The following is a 23,791-nucleotide window of genomic DNA, read 5'->3' as shown; positions in this document are numbered from 1 at the left end:
GGGTGCTGGAGTCAGGGGAGCCTCAACCTGCTGGCTAATTCTGAGATCCATTTCCTGATGGATATGGCACTCTGAGGCTTATCACTTAGAGCCTCCACTACCCCAAGTCTCAGGACATCTGAGACCCACAGTCTTTGCCAGCACACTCTTTGCCTGCATGCCTTTATTGAGCACCTACAGCACACTTTTTGCCAGCACGCCTGTATTGAGTACCTACAGCATGCCAGGCAAGCCCGTGCTGGGGATACGAGAGGAGTGAGACCCAGACCTTGCCTTGAGAGCTCACACTCCAGCGGGGAGACATTCACCCCAGAGAGAGGCAGGCCGAGGGCCCGAAGCCACAGGTTTCTTGGATGGAGGCTAACAGGGGCTTGGCACCATGGAGAAATGAGTTGGAATCTCCCACCTCCACTTCTTGGCTCTTGTTCTCTCTGATCCTCAGTTTCTTCATCTGTGAAATGGGGGGCTGGATTTCTGATGTTGTGATTAGATCGTGCACCTGGTGCCTTTTGCACCCATTAGCCCCGGAGTCCCTGATGTGTTTGTGCTTAATCTCTTCACTGAAGAGTAGCCATAGAGACAAGTGGAGTCTAGGATCCCACTCTCAGAAGAATTTAGGAGGGGAAAGAAACAGAAATTGGTGACTAATTTGGCTGGGCTGGCAGCAGGGACAGAAAGGAAACAAACTGTCATTGTGTGCCACCGTCGTACCACTTTTCAGTATTAAGCCCTACGGTGGATACCTTCCTTGCCTCACATAGATGAAGAGATGAGAAGCCTGAGGCGGGAAGGGTATGGGATGCTGGGATTGCCTGGACACAGCTAAGGCCAGGCCTCCCTCCCCCAAGAGTCCAGCCCCATCACTTACCAGCACCCTCTGTGTGACCTTAGACCAATCCATGGCCCCTCAGTTTCCCCACTATGGTTGGGGAGGGGCTGGGAAGGGGGTGTGTACAGAGTTGGTTTTGAAGGATTTCAGGAGCCAAGATCCCCACTTTTTAAATTATTATTTTAAGGGAAATTCAAGTTCTCTGCCCCTTGTGGTTTGCCCTGGTGAGCACTGTGGGGCTGCGGATCCTAATATCAACGTCACCTGTGCATCTCGGTTGCGCGTTTACTCTATGCCCGGGGCTGTGCTAATGCCTTGCGTCTATGATTCTTTCCAAACCGGAGCCTCTCGCGCCCATTCCACAGCTGCATACGCCGTGGCCCAGGCGGACGCTTGTGGCCCCTGGCGGCAGCCCCGCTCCAGCCCCTGCTGGGCTCCACCCACGCCCGCGGCAGGGTGAGGCGGAGATGCGGGGGTAAGGCGGAGATGGGGGGATGAGGCGGGGCCGGGGGAGAGGAGGGGGCGGGGCCGGGCGGGTCACTGGGCTTTGCCGGGCAAGGTGGCTGCGCTCGCCAGCAGACCGCCCCACACCTGCCACCATCCATGGGCCCGCAGCTTCTGTGCCTGCCAGTAATGCTGCTCCTGCTGTCGCTGCTGCCGGACCTCGGGCCCGGACCTGGGGCGGGTGAGTGAGAGACTAGTCCCCGGGGACCCAAGAATTCCCCAAGATGCCCTCAGCCCTGCTTAGGCACCCAGGAGCCCTGGCTCCCCACTCCTCTGCAAGGACTCTAACTCACTGGCCTTCCCCAGGGTCCCAGCAGCCCTACAGTCCCCCTCCAGCCCTCTGTAAGGACGCCCATTCATTCATTCCTTTCCAGGCACCCAGGAGCAGGACTCCTCCATCCCTTCCCCAGGGACCCAGAGATCCCGCGCACACACACACCTTTCCCACTCTTTGTAATGCACTGCAGCCGCCCCCGACTGGGGGTCCTGTGAACTCACCCTTCACTCCCTCCATCCATGGGGCCTGAGATGGGACCACCAGGAGGACACCAGAGGCTGAGAGAAGCAGGGGCAGAAGGGCCCAGCCCTACCTGAGGGAGGAGGATGGACATACTGTCTCCTCTCACCCACCTGGGGGTGGCCCTTGAAGAAGTCCCCTCTGTGGCTGCGTGTTCTGGGGGTGCACACACTCACACTCAGCAAGAAGTTACAGACAGGAGGAGCACGGAGACGCACAGACGAGAACCACTCAGAGTCAGCTGGGAACATGGGTGTGGGCTCATGGACAGGCTCACAGGGCCCCACATTGCAGACTCAGGCAGAGATACTGCGGGAGCACACACACACACACAGACACACACTCAGGGTCACCCGAGACGGCCCCCAGAGCAAACTGACACACAATGGACACACGCACACACAGATCCACACTCAAGAACACCCAAAGGGGCAAATTCACACATACACGTGGATCCAAAACACAAACACTCCAGCAGGGACACACATGCCCAGATACACACACACGCAGACGCACACAGGCACAGAAACACACGAATTTGCACACGACTTACGCTCTTACTGACATGGACACACAAACGCATGTGCACACACACACAGATTCACACTCAGGAACACCCAAAGGGGCAAATTCGTACACAGATTCTCACGGACATACCACACAAGGATTTGTTCAACTGGCCCACACCCATTCACTGACACAGACACACAAACGCACACAGAGAAGAGCTACACAGGGGAAAACACAACACATAGTTGATATACTCACAGACTCAGGAAGTCAGAGACATGCACACAGATTACACAACCCAACACACACACACACGTGCACACACATACACCACAGAGACCCTGGGCCACGGAGGCACAGACAGCCCTGGCACTCCCAGCGAAGGCTGCCGTGGGGATCAGGGCAAACAGACCCTGGCATGACCTGCCCCACCTAGGTTGGCACAAGAGTGTTTTCTTGGCTCCAAGCCCAGTGCTGGGTGTCCGCCCTGCTCCAGGCCCTCTGGAGGGCTGTGCCCACAAAGTGGTGGGGTAGGGTGGAAAGGGCCTCTGGGGACAGCTTCAGGGGCTAGGGTTGGGACTACGACCTTGTCAGGGGTGCTTAGAGTGGGATGTTCCATGGGGCTTGGTTGGGTCAAAAGTAAGGGACCTTTCCTGGGTGCTCACCGTGTGCCAGGGGACATGGGGCTGCCTAAGGCTTCGATTTGCCTTCAAGGAGCCCCCAGGCTGGAGGGGGCACACCCATAAGCAGACAGTGCAAAGTGACAGGAGCCGCTGTGGTGACTGGGGGCCAGGAGGACTCAAGGAAGGTGACACCTGAGCCAGGTGAGGATGGGGTGAGGACATTTCCAACAGAGGGTGTATGCAAGGGGGCTGTAATTTGAGGAACTGGAAATTATTTCACGTGCCTGAAGTGGAGGGTACTTGTGGAGGGCATAGAGAGAGGACGCTGGGGAGGAGGAGGGGCTGGCTCTCTGAGATCCTCTGGGGCAGTGGGGCCTCTGAGCATTATTCCTAGAGCAGAGGGAGCCATGGGAGATTCTAGGCAGAGGCACAGACTGCTCGGAGCACCATTTGGCTCCTCCTGGGAGAAGGAGGACTGGTGACCCAGAAAAGAAGGTAAAGATGGCATCTCTAAAGTCATCTTTACATTTTCTCTCCACTTGATCCACTTCTATTACCCCATACTAATACACAGTTTTTTTGCTGAGAAAAAATATATATTGGAATTAATTTTGGTCTGAACTCTTCAAAAAAGTCAGTGTGATGAAAGCATGTTCTAGATGAAAAGAGAAGGAACAGACGGGACAACCAAATGCAACGTATGAATCTCTATCAGATGGTCAGTTGGCAAAGAGTATAGGCAGGATCAGGCAGCCTGGGTGGAGTGTCAGCTCTGCCACTCACTGGCTGTGTGACCTGGGGTGGGTCCTTTGACCTCCCTCGGCCTCAGCCTCCCCATCTGTAAGTGGGGCAACAGCTGCCCACGAGGAGGCTGTGACATTGACATGAGATGATGCCTGTAAATGGGGATCCCAGTTGGTGTTCGAGGAATTGTACCTACTTCTGTCACCACCACCGTGGTTGTTGTGACCAAAGGCTGGAATGTGGACCCATTGCCTCACCAGAAGGAGGGGCTGCTCTGGGATTCTAGGACCCCAGGTCACAGTGAATTTTGGAGGTCCATGATTCCAAACAGTGGCCCCCATGATACCCCTCAACTCCATCAACCCTGGTAAGGCTCCCTTCCCTGCTGTTATTAGGTGAGGAGGAAGGGGCTCAGGGTTGGTCAGAAGCTGGAAGTGGAGCCCAGTTCAGGACGTTGTTGAACCTCCTCTTTCTCACCTGTCAAATGCAGGAATTCCCATCATTCCTCCCTGTTGTGCACGCTATGTGTCCGGGGGGATGTGGGATTCCGAGATATGACTGGGCTCGGGCCACAGGGCCCCCCAAATGTGGAAGGAAACCCGGGCAGTGAAAATAAGAGCAGATGCAAAGGGCCCTAAGCCAGAGTCTGGAGAGGAGCAGGGTGGGGGGCCCCAGGGCTGGGGAGCCCCCACATAGGGCTCCTCCTTGGTGGCGGAGACCTTGTTTAGTTCACCTTGGATGACCAGAGTACAGCACCAGGAGCTGAATAAACGTTTGATGCATGACATGAACTCTGACCAGGTCTGGAGTTGACAAAGGCAGGGAAGGGCAATCCAGGAAGAGGGAGCAGCCTGTGCAAAGGCCCAGTGGTGTGACCTCTCAGGTGCTGGGGCTCGGTGGCTTGTTTTCCCTTCATGGCTGCCTTGAGCATAATGATAGTGATGCTCAGAGCTTGTTAGGTGCCAGCTGCTTTACACACACCACCATAGCCCTCCATTTCACAGATGAGAAAATCAAAGCACAGAGAGGTTGAGTAACTTGTTCAAGGTCACACAGGGATGAAGTAGGAGAAGCAGGATTGAAAGCCCACCAGTCAGGCTGCAGCATCCAGGCCCTTCTGAGGCTGGTGCCCTCCTCTATCCCAGGGCTGGCGCAGCCCTGCTCCCCAGCCTTAGACCTTTGCTTTCTCCTCAGCCTCCAGGAAGTCTCATGTGCACCGGCGTGGGCTCCTCGAGCTGGCAGGAACCCTGGAGTGTGCCAGCACCCTCTCTGCCCTGGCCTACATAAGCTATGGTTGCCACTGTGGCCTAGGTGGCCAAGGCCGGCCCCGGGACACCACAGACTGGTGAGTGTGATCTCAGACCAGCCTGGAGTCCCCCACATTCTGTGGGGTTGGTCAAGACCTGTGAGTACGCAACAGTGAGGTGTGGAATTTGGCCCAGGAAGGTACAGCATGTGGTACTACCTCATAGGTAGAGGGTATCCTGGGAAAAGGTGGCCAATGAGGCCAAACTGTGGAGCCACTGCCCCACCCTGGCCATGGGGTGATTGCTTTGTCTGAGAAGTAACATAAAGTTGATGAGACTAACAGTGCACCAGGAACTGCCCTGAGCACCCATTGAGTCCTCACTGATGAGGAAACTGAGGCACAGAAAAGTTAAGTAACTGGTCTACAGCCACAAAGGGAGCTGGAGGTGGGAGCTGGGATTTGAATCCAGGGTGTTGGCTGTATCCATGCTCCTGATCATGGTGCCCTCCTACTGTGGGAGAATCGCCTCTTGTGTGCAAGGCTGTGGGCTAAGAGCTTTCCTGGCTCCTCTCACTTCTCCACAGCTGTCCCAGAGGCAGGTATGATGGTCTCCCTATGTTACAGATGAGGAACCAAGGCTCCGAGGGTGCAGCCCCTTACCTGTTTGCACAGCTAGCAGGAGGCAGACTGCAGAATTTACACACCTCTTTCCTAGCTGAGGAAACCCTGGTGACATAGAGGTTAAGAGCTATGGCTGCTAACCAAAAGGTTGGCGGTTTGACTCCGCCAGGTGGTCCTTGGAAACCATATGGGGCAGTTCTACTCTGTCCTCTAAGATTGCTACGAGTCGGGATTGACTCAATGCAACGGGTTTGGTTTTTTTGATTTTGGTTTCCTAGCTGGATGTGATTGTTACTGGTCAGCATTTTCTTACCCCTGAGCCTTTGATGCTCCTGCTGCCAGCCACGCCCTCCCCACACCGTTGTCTGGCTCCTGCATGTCCTTCCAATTACATTTCAAGCATCACCCCCTCCAGGAAGCCCTCCCTGATGCCCAGTTGGGCCTGGCACCTCCTCTGGGCTTCCAAAATCCCTTGTCTTACCCACATCCGAACATTTCTCACCATGTATGAACTGTCTGGGGGCCTGTCTGCCTTTCCTCCCCACCCCCCAGTGAGAGGGGTCTGTGAGGGCAGGGCTTGACAGAGAGTAGAGGCTGATGGGTAGATGGAGACACCAGTGAGTGAATGAGGAAATGATTAACAGGGCTAAAGGCATTCATGGGTGTTCCTCAGGGAATTGTTCAAAGTAAATATTTATTGAGGTCCTACTGTGTGCCAGGCTGTGAGGAACAGGACAGACAGGGATTGCCCTCATAAAGCTCAGGGTCTGTGAGGACAGATGGCAATCAGTCTCCTGCTTAAAGAGTGAGAGACTCAGTTAAAACCCGCCCTGAAGGGAAGGAACCTGGTTTAATGAGAGGGTGTAAAAAGGAGACATTGTAGGCTGGGGAGATGAGGGGATGACTCCTTAAAACCACCCTGAAGGGAAAAAACCTGGTTTAATGAGAGAATGTAACAAGGAGGCCATCCCAGCCTGGGGAGGTGAGGGTGGAGGAGCTGAGACCTAAAGAAAGAAGAATGGCCATGATTTTGTCCCAGGCAGAGGGTACAACAGGGCAAAGCCAGGAGGCAGGAGGGGCTAGCTCATTCCAGAAATAGAGAGGAGATCAGCGTGACTTCATCTCAGAGACTCAGAGAGGGAGGCTGGGTCAGGGGAATGAAGCAGTGCATGGCACACTGGGGCCAGCTGAATTATCTCTGAGGGAGGGGGGTTATCAGGGACAGCTTGGACCAGTGGACACTGGCCGCTTGTAGGAATGTCACTCATGTGTAGTCCTAATTGGGTGGATGGTGAGCAGAGGCACCTGGCTCCACCCACCTACTGATCTATCGTCTGCCATCTGCAGGTGCTGCCATCGCCATGACTGCTGCTATGGACTCGCTGAGGAGGCCGGCTGTAGGCCCAAGCTGGACCGCTACTCCTGGAAGTGCACTGATAATCGCGTGGTGTGCGGTGAGTGCCCAGGGCTACACACACCAACCACCTGGGCATGCCCTGGGCATCCTGGCAGAGCCAGATGACCTGTATGCCCTCCCTGTGGTAATTTACAGCTCCTGCTAACTCTCCATAGACAGCCCCTTAGGTTCATCTGTTATAAGTGATCTTTAACATTGAGCGCTTCAAAACAAAAACGAAGAAGACTATTTTTTCTATGTCTGCACAAAAAGGAATAAGACAGAAATGACACCAGGTATAAACAACCTAAATATCTATCGGAAGGGGGCTGGCTTAAATAAGCCTATGATACGTCTACACTGTGGAATATTCTGCAGCCTGGAGAAAGGATAAGGTAGGACCTCATGCTGACATGGAAAGGCGTTGAGCGAAGAAGCTAACTGCAGAATGACTTGTCCAGTACAGCACTATTTGTGTTAAAAAAAATTTTTTAAATCAGAAACTTGCAAAATAATACCATACTATTTTCTATAGCTGTGTACCAAAAAAAAAGAAAGAAAACCAAATCCATTGCTGTCAAGTCAATTCTGACTCATAGCAACCCTATAGAACAGAGTAGAACTGCCCCGCAGGATTCCAAGGCTATAATCTTCACATCTTTCTCCCATGGAGTGGCTGGTGGATTCAAACTCCTGAACTTTCAGTTAGCAGCCAAGCACTTAAACCACTGTGCCACCAGGGTGTCTGTGAATGTATAAACAAACCAAAAAAATCCAAACCCACTGCTGTGGAGTCAGCTCCCGCTTATAGCTACACTATAGGACAGAATAGAACTGCCCAATAGGGTTTCCAAGGAGCGGCTGGTGGATTCAAATTGCCGACCTCTTGGTTAGTGGTCTTAGCTTTTAACCGCTGCACCACCAGGGCTCTTTGGCTATATACGCATGTTCAAAACTCTGAAAAAGGCATATAAGCATGTATTCCAAACTGAGGGTGGCTGAGGTCATCTCAGAGGCATGATTGGGTTGAGAGAGGTGATGGTAAAAGGCGACTTAATAACATTTCCATTTAAAGAAAAAGAGGGTGGAGAATGTCTTCATGACTTATATGTGAATTAAAGTTAAAAAGAAAAGGAATACACAGCCTGACGTGTTTAAGGTAGAAGTGCACTGATGCCTGCAACTTATTTTAAAATGCGTCAAAATGGTAATAATAAGGTGGATTGAAGGATGGATAGAGGGATGGACAGATGGAGAGGTAAGCAATAAAGCAAAATGTCAGCAGGAAGCTCTGCATGGTGAATATATAAATGTTCACTAACAGTTCTTTCAACTTCTGTGTATATTTGAAAATCTTCCCAATAAGATGTTAGAAACAAAAATAGCAAAAGAAAGGAAAGGAGAGGGCCAGAGGGCCCCATACCTCCATTTCCTCAACTCCAGCCGAGATATGGGAACCTCTCACCGGTGTGGACCGGCTCCAACTTGGCATGATGATGACCCTCCTGGACCTTGGTTCTAAGGCCCAGTCCCATACGTCCTACTCCAAGGAGGGCCAGAGGCCTCAGTCAGGTGTCATCCTCATGGCTGGAGGGACAGCAGGCCCAGGCTTAGAACTTGTACTGAGTCTCTCTTCTGAGTGTCCCTCTCACAGGTCCTTCCTCCTTGAGCCTGACCCAGGCTGGACCAGGCAAAACTCTGGAGCCGGCCTGCCACTTACCCCCTGGGAACCCTGGGAAAACCCTCTCCCCTCCCTGGACTACTGATCCCTCATCTCTGCTAACAGGGATGATAATACTGCAGGCTGGCGGCCCCTGGGCCATGTTCATCCTGCAGATGTTCTGCTCCCCCTCCCTGCATATTTGGAAAATCATTTTGAGCCAATATGTTAAAAATCAAGATCTTTCACGTAAGAAAAAATCTGAATTTTTGAATGTCTGAAAAATTGGAGACTCTAACAACATTAGACCCATGTGGTAACAATTGGCTAGAGCTGAGAGAAGCTGCCCTTTATGTATGGAGGCTGCCTCTCCCATTTGTCGTAGTCTCCACCACACCCTATTGTCTCTCTGACTTTGAGGCCAAGTGTTAATTACCATATTTCATTGAGTTTGCTATGGAATAGAAATATTTCTAGAAAACCCAGGAAAACAGAAGGCAGACCAAAGCACCAAATGTTTCAAGAAAAAAAAGTGAGTCCCATTATTTGTTGAAATGGAGACTATTCCTGTGTATTCCGTCTCTACTTGTATCACTCATTAAATTGCCTCCTGTGGTGGATATCTCATGTGCAATCCTTGGCCTAGTGACCAACAGCTCAGTCAGTGATTCAGGTTCTGCCTTAATGCATATCCGGTTGAATGACCTTGGGCAAGTCCTAATCTCTGAGAGACTGTTTCCTCACCATTAAATTGGGGGTGGAAATCATGCCTCCCTGTTCTGAGGGTGAAATGACACAGTGCCTCATGCAGAGTAAATGTCATTAAACGTCTGTTGAAGAAATGACCCAACGCCGAACTTCCAGTGAGGATGACTCTGAAGTATTCCCCAATGTGAAATGTGTAAGACACAGGATTTGAGGGAGCACATGAACACAGCTTTAAAACTAACCCTGAGTCCCAAAAGGGGAAAGCTATTTCTCTTTCAATTCTTCTGTGTAGAGGAGAACCTCTCAGTTTGGTGCCACCTTAGCTTTGACGCCTCTCTATCACTTGATGATTCCCCCACCCACTTTTTTTTTAATTGAGGTAGAATTCAGATAACATAGAATTAATCATTTTTTAGTTTTTTAAATATTTAATTTTATTTTGGATGAAAATACTACTCAGTGATATTTAGTACATTTACAAAGTGCTCCAACCAGCACTTCTATCTTGTTCCAAACCATTCTCATCACTGCTAAAGAAAGCTACATACTCACCATTATCCATCCCCCAAAGCCTGGCAACCACCAATTGCTTTCTGTCTCTGTGAATTTACCTCTTTTGGGTATTTCATATAAATGGAATCATACAATACATGGCCTTTTGCACCTGACTTCTTCCACTTAGCAGAATGTTTGGGAGGTTCATCCATGTTGTAGCATGTATCACTGTTTTGTTCCTTTTCATGACTGTAAATATTTCATGGTGTATATATATGCAACATTTTGTTTATCCGTTCATCTTTTAAATGGGCATTTGGGTTGTTTCCACTTTTTAGCTGTTACCAATAGTGCTGCCATGAACATTTGTGTACAAGTATTTGAGTACTTGTTTTCAATTCTTTTGGGTATATACCTGGGAATGGAATCGCTGGGTCATATGGTAATTTTATGTTTAACTTTCTGAGAAAGGGCTAGAACTGTTTTTCACAGCAGCTGATCCATTTTACATTCCCACCAGCAGCGTATGGGTGTTCCTGTTTTGCCACATCCTCACCAACATTTGTAATGTTTTTTTTTATTTAATCATAGCCATCCTGCTAGGTTTGAAGTGGTATTTCATTGTGATTTGATTTGCATTTCTCTGACAGCTAATGACATCGAGCATATTTTCATGTGCTTGTTGGCTATTTGCATATCTTCTTTGAAGAAATTTCTATTCAAGTCCTTTGCCCAATTTTTACATTGGATTGCTTGTCTTTTTGTTGTCGAGTTGTAAGAATTTTTTATACATTCTGGTTTCCTCATAAGATATGGTAAGCCAAATATTTCATCGCATTCTATAGATTGAATTTTCACTTTCTTGATAATGTCCTTTGGTGCACAAAATTTTTTAATTTTGATGAAGTCCAATTTATCTATTTTTTTCTTTTGTTATTTGTGGTTTCGGTGTCATATTTAGGAAATCCATTGCCAAATCTAAGGTCATGAAGATTTAACCCTATGTTTTCTTCTAAGAGTTTTATAGTTTCAGCTCCTCTATTTAGGTTGTTGATCTATTTTGACTGAATTTTTGTATGTGGCATTAGGTAGGGATCCGGCTCTATGCCTTTGCATGTGGTGATCCAGTTGGCCCAGAACCATTTGTTGAAAAGAGTATTCTTTCCTGATAATCCCTTTTTAAAAAAGAGAAAGAGCATTCTCCTATCTTGGTCTCTCTATCTCTTTTTAGCCACAGTAACGTGTCTAATAAGGATAATTGTCACATAATCCATTCTAACACAACAGCATATATTTTACATGACCAGTCACTAGTAAGGAGCCCTGGTGGCACAGTGGTTAAGGGCTCGACTGCTAACTGTAAGGTCAGCAGTTTGAATCCAACTGGCTGTTCCTATGGAACAGTTCTACTCTGTCCTGTAGGGTTGCTATGAGTTGGAATCAACTTGACGTCAACAGGTTTCGTTTTTTGGTTTAAAACCAAAACCAAACCCGGTGCCGTCGAGTCGATTCTGACTCAGAGTGACGCTACAGGACAGAGTAGAACTGCCCCATAGAGCTTCCAAGGAGCGCCTGGTGGACTCAAGCTGGCGACCCTTTGATTAGCAGCCATAGCACTTAACCACTACACCACCAGGGTTTTTTAGCCACTACTAATTTTTTACTAAAATTAAAAGAAAGACAAAGCCACAGTTCAAAATGTAGAGTCTCCCTCCGGGCAACGTTACTGGATTTGAAAACTAAGCAATAAAAAAGGGGTGAGTTATTTATTTTTAACATTACCTTTCTGATGGATGGCGTTTTCCATTTGCAGTTTCCTTTAAAAATAAGTTTAATTCACAAGCCAAATCAATTTAGACAAAAAATAGCAAGTGAGTACAGGCAGAATGTTGGTAGGACTGGAGTTGGGCAATGGTCTCTGAGTCAACGAGGAGCTAGAAATGACCCATGGGAGGGCCAGGTGGGGCTATGGATAGAACAACAAATTGTCAGGATGGAAAACTGGTTTCATCACTTTAAGCCAATGACTTGACCTCTCTGAGCCTCAGTTTCCTTGCCTGGAAGATGGGTGTTACAAAGGTGAAAAAAGGATTTGTAACCTGTAAGGTGATTGATAGATGGGACAGAGGTTGTTATTGTTTCCCTGCTCTCTCTCAGGTCTGAGCTTCTCTCTGACCTCTGCTACCTCTGCTAGAGAGAATGGAGAAGCTGGTGTGATTCCCACCTAACACTCCGGCTTCTGAGGACTTGGTCTGTTCTGGAGGCAAGGAGTCTATCGTAAGGGTTAGTAGCAGGATGTTTCCAGATAAGCATCGATTTTCAGCCATGTCCCCCTAGTGTGGATAGTTAGGAGTTGACACCTGAGCAGAGCCGGATTAAAATGGAGATGTAATATCAACTTTTAAGGACAAGAAGGACCCCTAGACATCATCTCATCCAAAACTCTCATTTAGAGTTGGGGAAACTGAGGCCCAGGGAGAGGAAGTGATTTGCCCAATGTAGTGGTGACATGCTCATTTCTGGACACATTTCCTGTCCCCAAACTGTCCGCCAGTATATGCGGTGGAGTGGAAAAATGGGGCTTGAATGGAAAATCTGTCAAAGACTGTTCCCTTCTCCCTTAACTAGCATTTTCTGCTTGGCCCTCACCACGTGAAAATGATGTTTGTAAGATATTTATTGGTATTTCTGTTGGTGAAGTCTATGCCTGTTTACAGACCTCCTCTCCCTGAACCAAACGAAAGGAACCAGAAGAACCAAAATATCTATTATGTATTTTTGGTTAAAAATATTCTTATTCTGTTTGGAGATATTCTAGGCATAGTTAGCTTTTTTTAAAAATTTATTTTAATGACAGGTTTGGCCCAGTTTCCATTTATGGGCCTGACTTAAATATTAAAAAAAATTTTTTTTAAAGGCTATAATAATATTTATAGGCAGGTCTCAAATAATTTTAAGTGTGATGGGCAAACCACTTGACCCTTGGGAGCTAGTTTTCCTCTCAAGTTTTTATTCTTCTAGAACAACACAATGGCCCCGGGTTCCTGAGGCCACAGAGCAGTAGGGCCCAAGTCTTGTTTTTGAGAGAATCTTTCTTGCTTGGGGAGGAGGAGGGTGAGAGGGCAAGGGAGGATAGACATTAGGTCAGGAGCTTCTGGGCTAGAATCTGGGTCTGCCCCTTCCCAGCTCTGTGACCTTCAATGAGCCATTGAATCCTTCTGAGCCTCACTTTTCTCATCTGTAAAATGAGAATAATAACACTTAACTGCTGTGTTTGTGTGAGAATTGAAAATGATGTATGGCTTTTCTGTATCCTTCCAAAGAATACTGTTGAGAATCTGCTCTGTGCCAGACTCTTTGCGAGGTGCTGGAGAAACAGTGGTGGGCAAGTCAGAGCAGTAAGGCTTTGCAGTCTAGAGAGAGAAGAGTCAGCAGACAGGGAAATGCATAGGGTGTGTAAGTGCTCTGACAAGTGCTATGTTGAAAAATGAAACAGAGTGCAGGGTAAGAGTACTCTTTAAAAAAAATTTTTTTTAATTTTTATTATTTATTGTTCTTTAATTGAAAGTTTACAAATCAAGTCAGGCTCTCATACAAAAATTTATATACAACTTGCTATATATTCCTAGTTGCTCTCCCCCTAATGAGACAGCACAGCCCTTCTCTCCACCCTGTATTTCCATGTCCATTCAGCCAGCTTCTGACCCCCTCTGCCATCTCATCTCCCCTCCAGACAGGAGCTGCCCACATAGTCTCATGTGTCTACTTGAGCCAAGAAGCTCACTCCTCACCAGTATCATTTTCTAACCTATAGTCCAGTCCAATCCCTATCTGAAGAGTTGGCTTTGGGAATGGTTCCTGTCTTGGGCTAACAGAAGGTCTGTGGATCATGACTTCAGGGTCCTTCTAGTCTCAGCCAGACCTAGACCATTAATTAGGTCTGGGTTTTTTTACCAGAATTTGAGGTCTGCATCCCACTGCTCTCCTGCTCCCTCAGGGGTTCTCTGCTGTGTTGCCTGAGGAGTACCGTTTTAAGTGGAATGAAGCGGAAGGTCTCGCTGATAAGAAGCCATTGAAGCAGAGACCTGGGGCTAGCTATGTGATGATCTGCCCAGAAGAGCCTTCCAGGTGGTGGGAGGCTCAAAGGCTGAGTGGTCTGAGGAACACAAGGAGGATTGTGATGGGGAGCAGAGTCACCTGAGGGGAGAGAGTTAGGCGATAAGGTCAGAGGGTGATGGGGGCCAGATCACCTGGGGCAATGGAGGCATTCCTCTGAAGAGCCGGGAGCCTGGGAGGGTTTTGAGTTGAGGAAAAACGTCTGCGCTTTAATAGAACCCCTCTGGCTGCTGAATGGAAAATGTCCTGAACGGGGCAAGGGTAGAGGCTGGGGCAAGGGTAGAGGCCGGCCATGGTTATGAGGCTGTTGCAGTGGTCTCCCTGAGAGGTGGTGGCAGTAGAGGTGGTGGCAAGGGCTGGGTTCTGGATGCGTTTGCTGGAAGGTAGAAGTACAGGACTCGCTGGGGGATCGTGAGACAGTGAAGCAAGAGCGCTGGCTGGGGACAACTTGGAGGTGTTGGTCCGGTTTGCCTGTGCACCCTCCCCCCTGTCATCCACAGCCTGTCTCTAGCCAGCTCAGGGAATCCAATGCTGGTTGGCCCTGTGATACTAACCAGGATGCTGCAGTGGCTCCTTCCTCAGGAGCCCCCATCAGGTCGCACTGCCCCAGGGGCCACCTCTCCATTGTGCAGGGTTTATGCACAGGAGGGTCCCTCACTCCCGTACTCACCTGGCCTATCACCAGTTTTTACAGATTGTTTTTATTGCCGCATGTGTATGGTTTTCCTGATCCAAACCTAGTACATGTTTGTTGTGAAAAATTCAAACATTACAGAAATATTGTGATGTGGAAAGTTATACTCCATCCACCAGAGTTAACTAACCACTGTTAAAAGTTTGGCATATCTTCCTCCAGGTTGTTTTCAATGTGTGTGTGCGATATATGTTTCCAAGGCTGTAATCTTTATAGAAGCAGACTGCCTCATCTTTGTCCTGCAGAGTGGCTGGTGGGTTCAAACCAAAAACCAGAAAGCAGCCAAGCGCTCTAAGCACTGTGCCACCAGGGCTCCTATGTATGTATATATGCGTATATATTGGGTTTTGGTTTATACAGATATATGCACATATGTATGTTTAACCTATAAAAACCAAATCCGTTGCCATGGAGTCAGTTACGACTCATAGCAACCCTATAGGACAGTAGAACTGCCCCACAGAGTTTCCAAGGAGGGGCTGGGATTCAAACTGCCAACCTTTTGGTTAGCAGCTATAGTTCTTAACCACTATACCTCCAGGGTTTCCATTTTAACTATAGTTACATGTTTATTAGAATAATCAGATCATGCTACCTGTATTTAATATTTTTCTTTTTTTTTTTCCTCTTAACAGTGTATTCTGGACATCTTGAGCATATGAGTTGGCCTGATTCTTTTAAAGCTAGTTAATAACCTATGGCAGAGCTTCCCAACTTGGGCACTATTGACATTTTGGAACGGTTAATCCCTTGGTGTGGAGGGCTGCCCTGTGAATTATAGTATGTTTAGCAGCATCCCTGATCTCCACCCACTAGATGCCAGTAGCACCCCCACTAGATCCACCCCCAGGCATGATAACTAAAAACATCTCCAGACATTGCCAAGTGTCCCCTGGAAGGCACAGTCGTCCCTGATTGAGAACCACTGGGTCTATGGCATGAATGTGCTTCACTTTGACCATTTCCCCATCAACTACTATAGGAGGTTGCAGAGAACTTGATTCATAAACCTTTGTGAATGGGTGTGAGGGTTTTTGTAGCATCAAGTCCCAGAATTTCTGGGTCAAAGGCTGTTTTTTTTTGTACTTTAGATGAAGGTTTACAGAATAAACTAGTTTTTCATTAAACAGTACGCACGTTGTTGTATGACATTGGTTAACAACACCATGCATGTCAACACTCTCTCTTCTCAACCCTGGGTTCCCTATTACCAACTTTCCTGTTCCCTCCTGCTTTCCAGTCCCTGCCCCAGGGCTGGTGCGCCCTTTAGTTTTGTTTTGTTCCACAGGTCTGTTCAATCTTTGGCTAAAGAGTGCACCTCAGGAATGACCGCATTACTGACCTGAAAGGGTGTCAGGGGCCATACTCTCAGGGTTTCTCCAGTCTCTGTCAGGTCAGCAAGTCTGGTCTTTCTTTTTGATTTAGAATTTTATTCTACATTTTTCTCCATCTCTGTCTGGGAACCCTCTATTGTGATCCCTGTCAGAGCAGCTGGTGGTAGCCGGGCACCATCTAGTTGTACTAAACTCAGTCTGGTGGAGGCTGTGGTAGATGTGGTCCATTAGTCCTTTGAACCAATATTTCCCTTGTGTTTTAGTTTTCTTCCTTGCTCCTGAAGGAGTGAGACCAATGGAGTATCTTAGATGGCTGCTCACAGGCTTTTAATACCCCAGACGCTATCAAAGGGTGTATTTGAGGCACTTCCGGATTTTATTGTTTTTTCTTTACTGGGGGCCAGGGGTAACTTGGAATGAGGAGCCACAGGACTTACTGTGAAGGGGCATTTACGTGGTGAGGACAATTTTCTCAAAATGTAAATTGCGTTTATTTACGGAAGGGGAGGGAAAGGAAGACCTGATGAAGACAGCGAAGGGGAGGGGCCGCTAAAGCTTCCACAAGCCAACTCTTGGCATTGCCACTGAGTGGTGTGGTTATTTTAAATCTAACAGATATTGTAGATTAATCCTTTAAATAGCTAGCTACTCTTCAAATTTCGTAACAAAATGGATTTTTCTACAACGAAAGCACCCTCTCATGGTTCAAAGTAGAGAGGTTTGCAATTACAAAAGGTAAAAGTAGAGGAAATAAAGCTCCCAAAGGCAATACATGCAGACATTCATTTGGTAAATTAACATTTTGGTGTTTTTCCTTTGTCTTTTTCAAGCTCATACTTTTTAAAAATATAGCAGTATGTTTTGTATCCTTTGTTTTTCTCTTAAGTGTATGCTGTTTTCCATGTCTTTAAACTCTAGTCACACAACCCTCTGCTACTCTACATACAAGAATTGTAAAGGTGGATGCTTCCCTGAGGTGACACCCGTTCCCTTCCTGTGGGTGTGGTGTTTTCCCGTGGACTTGTTTCTGGAATGACCATAGATGTGGTTACTGTGGGAGGAGGTTGGTGGCCACCTTCTCAGCCGGAGTTGGGCAGAGCTGTGTCGGAGCCCCTCACCCTTTCCTGAATTCCTCGTCTATAAAGTGGGGGTGCTAATGGCACTGCCCTGAGAGAAATGCATGAGCTGAGGACCATGAAGCCCTTGGCCCAGGGCCCAGCCCCTTCATAATTTCTCGGTAAACACTAGCTCTTGTGTCATTTTATTATTTTCCATTTAATGGATTCTAACTGGGGCAAAAAAAAAAAAAAAAATTTGTTTTGTTTTTTTAACTGGGGCAGCTTGCAGAGTGTTTAAGCACAGGCTTTTGGAATTGGGGGTGTTTGTGTTCCCTCCCCCCTGTAATGTTTCCCAGAATGTAGGATGCTTAAAAAAAGGAATTTAAGTAAGAAAGAAAGATTTTCCCTTTCAACCCTCTGTTAATTTTCTCAATTAGGCAGGGGGAAGTAGCAGTTTTCTTCTGGTCTGATTACAAGAGGTGTTAAACCTCTCTTACATTTAATCGTCAGTCTCTCTTTTTGAACCAAGACACCCCAATTCTGGGGACTCACTGCTTCAGGCAGGCAGCAACATCTAACTAGAATATGATAATAGAATTTTTTCTTCACTGGTATTTTGTCATTGTTGTTTGTTTTTGCTTTTATTTATTTTTTAATCAATTCCTTATATTTATGGTATAAAATTTTGGTTTTCCATTTACAGCAGTGATAGAATTTGTTTATCATAATTTAGTGATTTGTTTAATCAAGTAAATAAAATTACTTAGTATTAATAAGTGAGAGAATTTAAAGCAATAATCTCGAAGTTGCTTGACCAAGTTTGGGAACACCTGTGTGCAGTCATCTGGGTGAACACCTTTAAGCAGCTCTGTTCAGGACAGAGCCTGGGAGATGATCACCAGAGGGTCCCCAGGACCCCTGCTGTCCTGCTTGACACCCCCTACCCATCACTCCATTCCCTCCCCATGCTGCCAAGCTCTCTGGGTGTTGCCTGTGGGTCCCCCAGGAGAGAAGTTGATGAACTTTCTGATTCTCGTGCTTCATTTCCCTGGTTCTCCAAGGAACTTGTACGTGTGTGTATGGCTAAATATATATCACAAAAAAATGTGCTGTTTCAGCCACTTTTAAGGGTACAATTCAGTAGTGTTAATTATATTCATCATGCAGTGGAACCATCTGAAACCCTGGTGGCATAGTGGTTAAAGTGCTACAGCTGCTAACCAAGAGGTTGGCAGTTCGAATCTACCATTAGCATTACTGGAACAATTACCAGTATCCATTTCCAAAAAAGTTTTATCAAAACTTTACCAAAAGTTTGGGGTGCCAGACAGAAACCCCTTAAGCAATACTCCCCATTCTTCCCTCCCTCCCAGCCCCTAATAACCACTGATAAACTTGGCTCTATGTATTTCCTGTTCTGAATATTTCATATAACTGGAAGCATACAGTTTTTTCCTTTTGAGTCTGACTTATTTCACTCAGCTGATGGTTTCCAGGTTCATCCACATCATAGCATGTATCAGAACACCATTTTATGATTGAATAATATCCCACTGTATGGATATCCTTTTGTTTATCCATTCATCTATAGATGGACACTTGGGTTGTTTCCACCTTTTGGCCATTGTGAATAATCCTTCAGTAAACATTAGTGTACAAGCATTTGTTTGAGTTTCTGCTTTGAATTCTTTTGGGTAGATACCTGGGAGTGGAATTGCTGAGTCATATGGTAGGTAATTCTATGTTTAACTTTTTGAGAAATCATCAGACTGTTTTCCACAGCAGCTGCACCATTTTACATTCCCACCAGCAATGAATGAGGGTTCTAATTTCTCCATCCTCATCAACACCTGTTACTTTCTGTTTTTCTGATAACAGCCATGGAACTCGTGCATTTTAAGAGGGAGTTTTTAGGTACTAGCTGGCAGCTTGAGGGGGTCAGCTTCTGTTTACTGAGTGCCTGCTGTATGCCCTGCATTTTACTGACTTGATTTCTTCTCATCTTCCAATAGCCCTTAGAAATAGGTACTGTTATTATTTCCATTTTATCCCAGAGGAAACGGAGTCTGAGTAGGGTGAAATGACATGTCTAAAGACGTATAGCTACTAAATCTGTGGCCAAGGTAGCTGTCTCCATAGTCATGCTTCTTCCCTGTGCCTCTTGAAGGAATCTGGAAGGATTTCATAGTGTTTTGCTTTTCATTTATGTGTGTAATAAAAAGCCTACACTAAATGGCAGTGAATGGTATGGTTAAGTGATATATCCACAGCAGCTTAAGGCATTATACCTTCTAGGGTAAATAAGATATGACTTGAAGACCACAAAACCTTACCAACCCAAAGCAATTAATCTCTTAAGAGTGGAATTTTCAGGCCAACGGGAGACTTAGACCTTTGCCTCTCTGTATAACTTAACCCAAGGACAAAGCAGGGAGATGGAATAGGCAATCATTTCCTAAAATAAGCTGTTTTTCTTTAAGGCTATCGAAGAGGTAGACTCAGAAAAATACTGGTGGGGCATCATTGATTGCCTGTCCTGTGCCAACTGCTTGCTCACCCAGCTGTTCCAATAGCCCTGCAAAGTGGATGTTGTTGTTAGGTGCCATCTCATAAGGACCATATGTACAACATAAAGAAACACTGCCTGGTTCTACTCCATCTTCACAATCCTTGTTATCCTTGAGCCCATTGTTGCAGCCACTGTGTCAGTCCACCTCATTGACGGTCATCCTCTCTTTTGCTGATCCTTTACTTTACCAAACATGATATCCTTCTCCAGGGACTGGTCCCTCCTGATAACCTGTCCAAAGTATGTGAGACAAAGTCTTGCCATTCTTGCTTCTGAGGAGCATTCTGGCTGTATTTCTTCAAAGACAGATTTGTTAGTTCTTCTGGCAGTCCACGGTATATTCAATATTCTTCGCCAACACCACTCAAAGGCATCAATTCTTCGGCCTTCCTTCTTCATTATCCAGCTGTTACATGCATATGAGGCAATTGAAAATACCATACCTTGGGTCAGGCGTACCTCAGTCCCCAAAGCGACATCTTTGTTTTTTTTTAACACTTCAAAGAGATCTTTTTTTTTTTTTTTAAGAATTTTTATTGTGCTTTAAGTGAAAGTTTACAAATCAAGTCAGTCTCTCACACAAAAAGCCATATACACCTTGCTACGCACTCCCAATTACTCTCCCCCTAATGAGACAGCCTGCTCTCTCCCTCCACTCTCTCTTCGTGTCCTTTTTGCCAGCTTCTAACCCCCTCCACCCTCTCATCTCCCCTCCAGGCAGGAGATGCCAACCTAGTCTCAAGTGTCCACCTGATCCAAGAAGCTCATTCCTCACCAGCATCCCTCTCCAACCCATTGTCCAGTCCAATCCACGTCTGAAGAGTCGGCTTTGGGAATGGCTCCTGTCCTGGGGCAACAGAAGGTCTGGGGGCCATGACCACTGGGGTCCTTCCAGTCTCAGTCAGACCATTAAGTCTGGTCTTATGAGAATTTGGGGTCTGCATCCCACTGCTCTCCTGCTCCCTCAGGGGTTCTCTGTTGTGTTCCCTGTCAGGGCAGTCATCGGTTGTAGCTGGGCACCATCTAGTTCTTCTGGTCTCAGGATGGTGTAGCCGCTGGTTCATGTGGCCCTTTCTCTTGGGCTCGTAATCACCTTGTGTCCTTGGTGTTCTTCATTCTCCTCAAAGCGATCTTTTGCAGATGTGCCCAATGCAATATGCTCTTTGATTTTCTTGACTGCTTCTTCCACGGGCATTGATTGTGGATCCAAGTAAAATGAAATCCTTGACAACTTCAATCTTTTCTCCATTTATCATGATGTTGCTTATTGGTCCAGTTGTGAGGATTTTTGTTTTCTTCGGTATGCAATCCATACCGAAGGCTGTAGTCTTTGATCTTCATCAGTAAGTGTTTCAAGTCCTCTTTACATTTAGCAAGCAAGGTTGTGTCATCTGCATATTGCAGGTTATTAATGAGTCTTCCCAATTCTGATGCCACATTGTTCTTCATGTAGTCTACCTTCTCAGATTATTTGCTCAGCATACAAATTGGTTAAGTATGGTGAAAGGCTACAACCCTGACACACACCTTTCCTGACTTTAAACCACGCAGTATCCCCTTGTTTTGTTCGAACAACTGCCTCTTGGCCTATGTACAGTTTCCTTATAAGCACAAATAATTGTTCTGGAATTCCCATTCTTCACAGTGTTATTCATAATTTGTTATGATCCACACAATCTAATGCCTTACACAGTCAATAGAGCACAGGTAGACATCTTTCTGGTATTTTCTGCTTTAAGTCAAGATCCATCTGACATCAGCAATGATATCCCTCATTCCAGGTCCTTTTCTGAACCCAGTTTAAACTTCTGGCAGTTTTCTGTCAATGTACTGCTGCAACCGTTTTTGAATGATCTTCAGCAAAATTTTACTTGTATGTGATATTAATGATATTGTTCAATAATTTCTGCATTTGTTTGGATCACCTTTCTTTGGAATAAGTACAAATATGCATCTCTTCCAGTCAGTTGGCCGGGTAGCTATCTTTCAAATTTCTTGACATAGATAAATAAGCACCTCCAGTGCTGCATCCGTTTGTTCAAACATCTCAATTGGTATTCTGTCAATTATTACAGCCATGTTTTTGGCCATTTCCTTTAGTACAGCTTGGACTTCTTCCTTCAGTACCATTGGTTCTGAAGGTTGAAATGGTTGAACACTGACCAATTCTTTTTGGTACAGTGACTCGGTGTATTCCTTCCATCTTCTTTTGATGCTTCCTGCATTATTTAATATTTTTCCTGTAGAATCCTTCAGTATTGCAACTCAAGGCTTGACTCTTTTCTTCAGTTCTTTTGGCTTGAGAAATGCTGAATGTGTTCCTCCCTTTTGGTTTTCTAACTCCAAGTCTTCGCACATTTCGTTATAATACATTACATTGTCTTCTCAAGTGGCCTTTGAAATCTTCTGTTCAGCTCTTTTATTTCATTGTTTCTTCCGTTCTCTTTGGCTAGTGTATGTTCAAGAGCAAGTTTAAAAGTCTCTCCTGACATACATTTTGGTCTTTCTTTCCTGTCTTTTTAACGACCTTTTGCTTTCTTCATGTATGATGTCCTCGATGTCATTCCACAACTTGCCTGGTCTTTGGTCATTAGTGTTCAATGCGCCAAATTTATTCTTGAGATGGTCTCTAAATTTAGGTGGGATGTACTCAAGGTCATATTTTGGCTCTTGTGGACTTGCTCTAATTTTCTTCAGCTTCAACTTGAACTTGCATATGAGCAATTGATAGTCCGTTCCACAGTCGGCCCCTGGCCTTATTCTGACTGATAATATTGAGCTTCTCCATCGTCTCTTTCCACAGATGTAGTTGATTTGATTTCTGCATATTCCATCCAGCGCGGTCCACAAGTATAGTTACCATGTATGTTGGTGAAAAAAGGTATTTGCAATGAAGAAGTCATTGGTCTTGCAAAATTCTATCATGCAATCTCTGGCATTGTTTCTGTCACCAAGGCCATATTTCCAACTACCAATCCTTTGTTTCCAACTTTCACATTCCAATCACCAGTAATTATCAATGCATCTTGGTTGCATGTTTGATCAATTTCAGACTGCAGAAGTTGGTAAAAATCTTCAATTTCCTCATCTTTGGCATTAGTGGTTGGTGTGTAAATTTGAACAATAGTCACATTAACTGGTCTTCCTTGTAGGTGTATGGATATTCTGCTATCACTGACAGTCGCAATGATTGTGACACAATCCCTCTTCAATTTGTCATTCCCAGCGTAGTAGACCATATGATTGTCCAATTCAAAATGGCCAATACCAGTCCATTTCAGCTCATTAATGCCTAGGATATTGATCTTTATGTGGTCCTTTTTTTTATTAACCAAGTGGATAAAGCCCTATTTTAAATGAGGACGTGGGCTCAGAACAGTTAGGCAAGGTCACACAGCTAGGAAGAGGCAGAGTAGGCATTCCAAACCTAGGCTTGGCTGCTTCTGTGGCAGACACGGATCTCCAAATTAAATAGTAATACTGATTCAGAAGAGAAGCCAAAAGATTGTACAAACTTTGGATTCTTCATTTGAAAACACCTCTCTGGCAACTTCCATACCTCCTTCCTCGAGTTGCCTGAGGAGTAAGTTTGCATGGTAAGTTGGAAAGTGCCAGGCAAATGCAACTTATGACCCTCCCTGCTTCCAGCTTTACTGGCTTCCCTCATGTTCACCCTCAAGTCTTCGCAGGTCCCTGCTCTAACCTTAGTTTCCCCGCCTCTTCCAGGACCAGCAGAGGACAAATGCCAAGAACTCCTATGCAAGTGTGACCAGGAGGCTGCTCACTGCTTAGCCCGAGCTGAGTACAACATACAGCACCTCTTCTACCCCTATTTCTTATGTGAGAAAGACTCACCCAAGTGTGACTACTAGGCTGACTTGAAATGATTTTTTGCACAAGGAAATAAATCTCCTTTTCACTGATCAACAGCAGTGTTCAGTTCTCCACAGGAGGGAACTGAGGCCAAGTGATAAAGCTGCAAGTCTTGTGTTTGCTTTCTCTCCCTGTCCCGGAACTCAGGGCTGGAGTCTGTTTGGTTTCCAGTTTGATTGAGGTCAAAAGTCCTGTGTCTCATAGAACCACAAGTATGTGTATGACAGTGCCTGGTTTGGTAACATTTTTGAGATTCACCCCTTATGAAAAGGTGAGCTTTGTCTTTTAACC

General features: G+C 46.2%; 1 protein-coding gene across 1 annotated transcript; it reads left to right on the top strand.

The window, feature by feature from the left end:
* The first annotated feature begins 1,432 nt into the window (after window positions 1-1,432).
* PLA2G10 (phospholipase A2 group X) lies at window positions 1,433-23,526 on the top strand. Its single transcript, XM_023557326.2, has 5 exons — window positions 1,433-1,518; window positions 2,955-2,956; window positions 4,922-5,072; window positions 6,945-7,051; window positions 23,354-23,526. Exons 1-5 carry the CDS (start codon window positions 1,433-1,435, stop codon window positions 23,497-23,499), a joined length of 492 nt encoding a protein of 163 aa, XP_023413094.1. The 3' UTR covers window positions 23,500-23,526.
* The last annotated feature ends 265 nt before the right edge of the window (window positions 23,527-23,791 follow it).

This window comes from Loxodonta africana, chromosome 12 (assembly GCF_030014295.1).
Source record: "Loxodonta africana isolate mLoxAfr1 chromosome 12, mLoxAfr1.hap2, whole genome shotgun sequence".
NCBI classification, from domain to species: Eukaryota; Metazoa; Chordata; class Mammalia; order Proboscidea; family Elephantidae; genus Loxodonta; species Loxodonta africana.
Note: the sequence above shows the minus strand (reverse complement) of the source record. Positions and strands in the feature narration are given on the sequence as shown.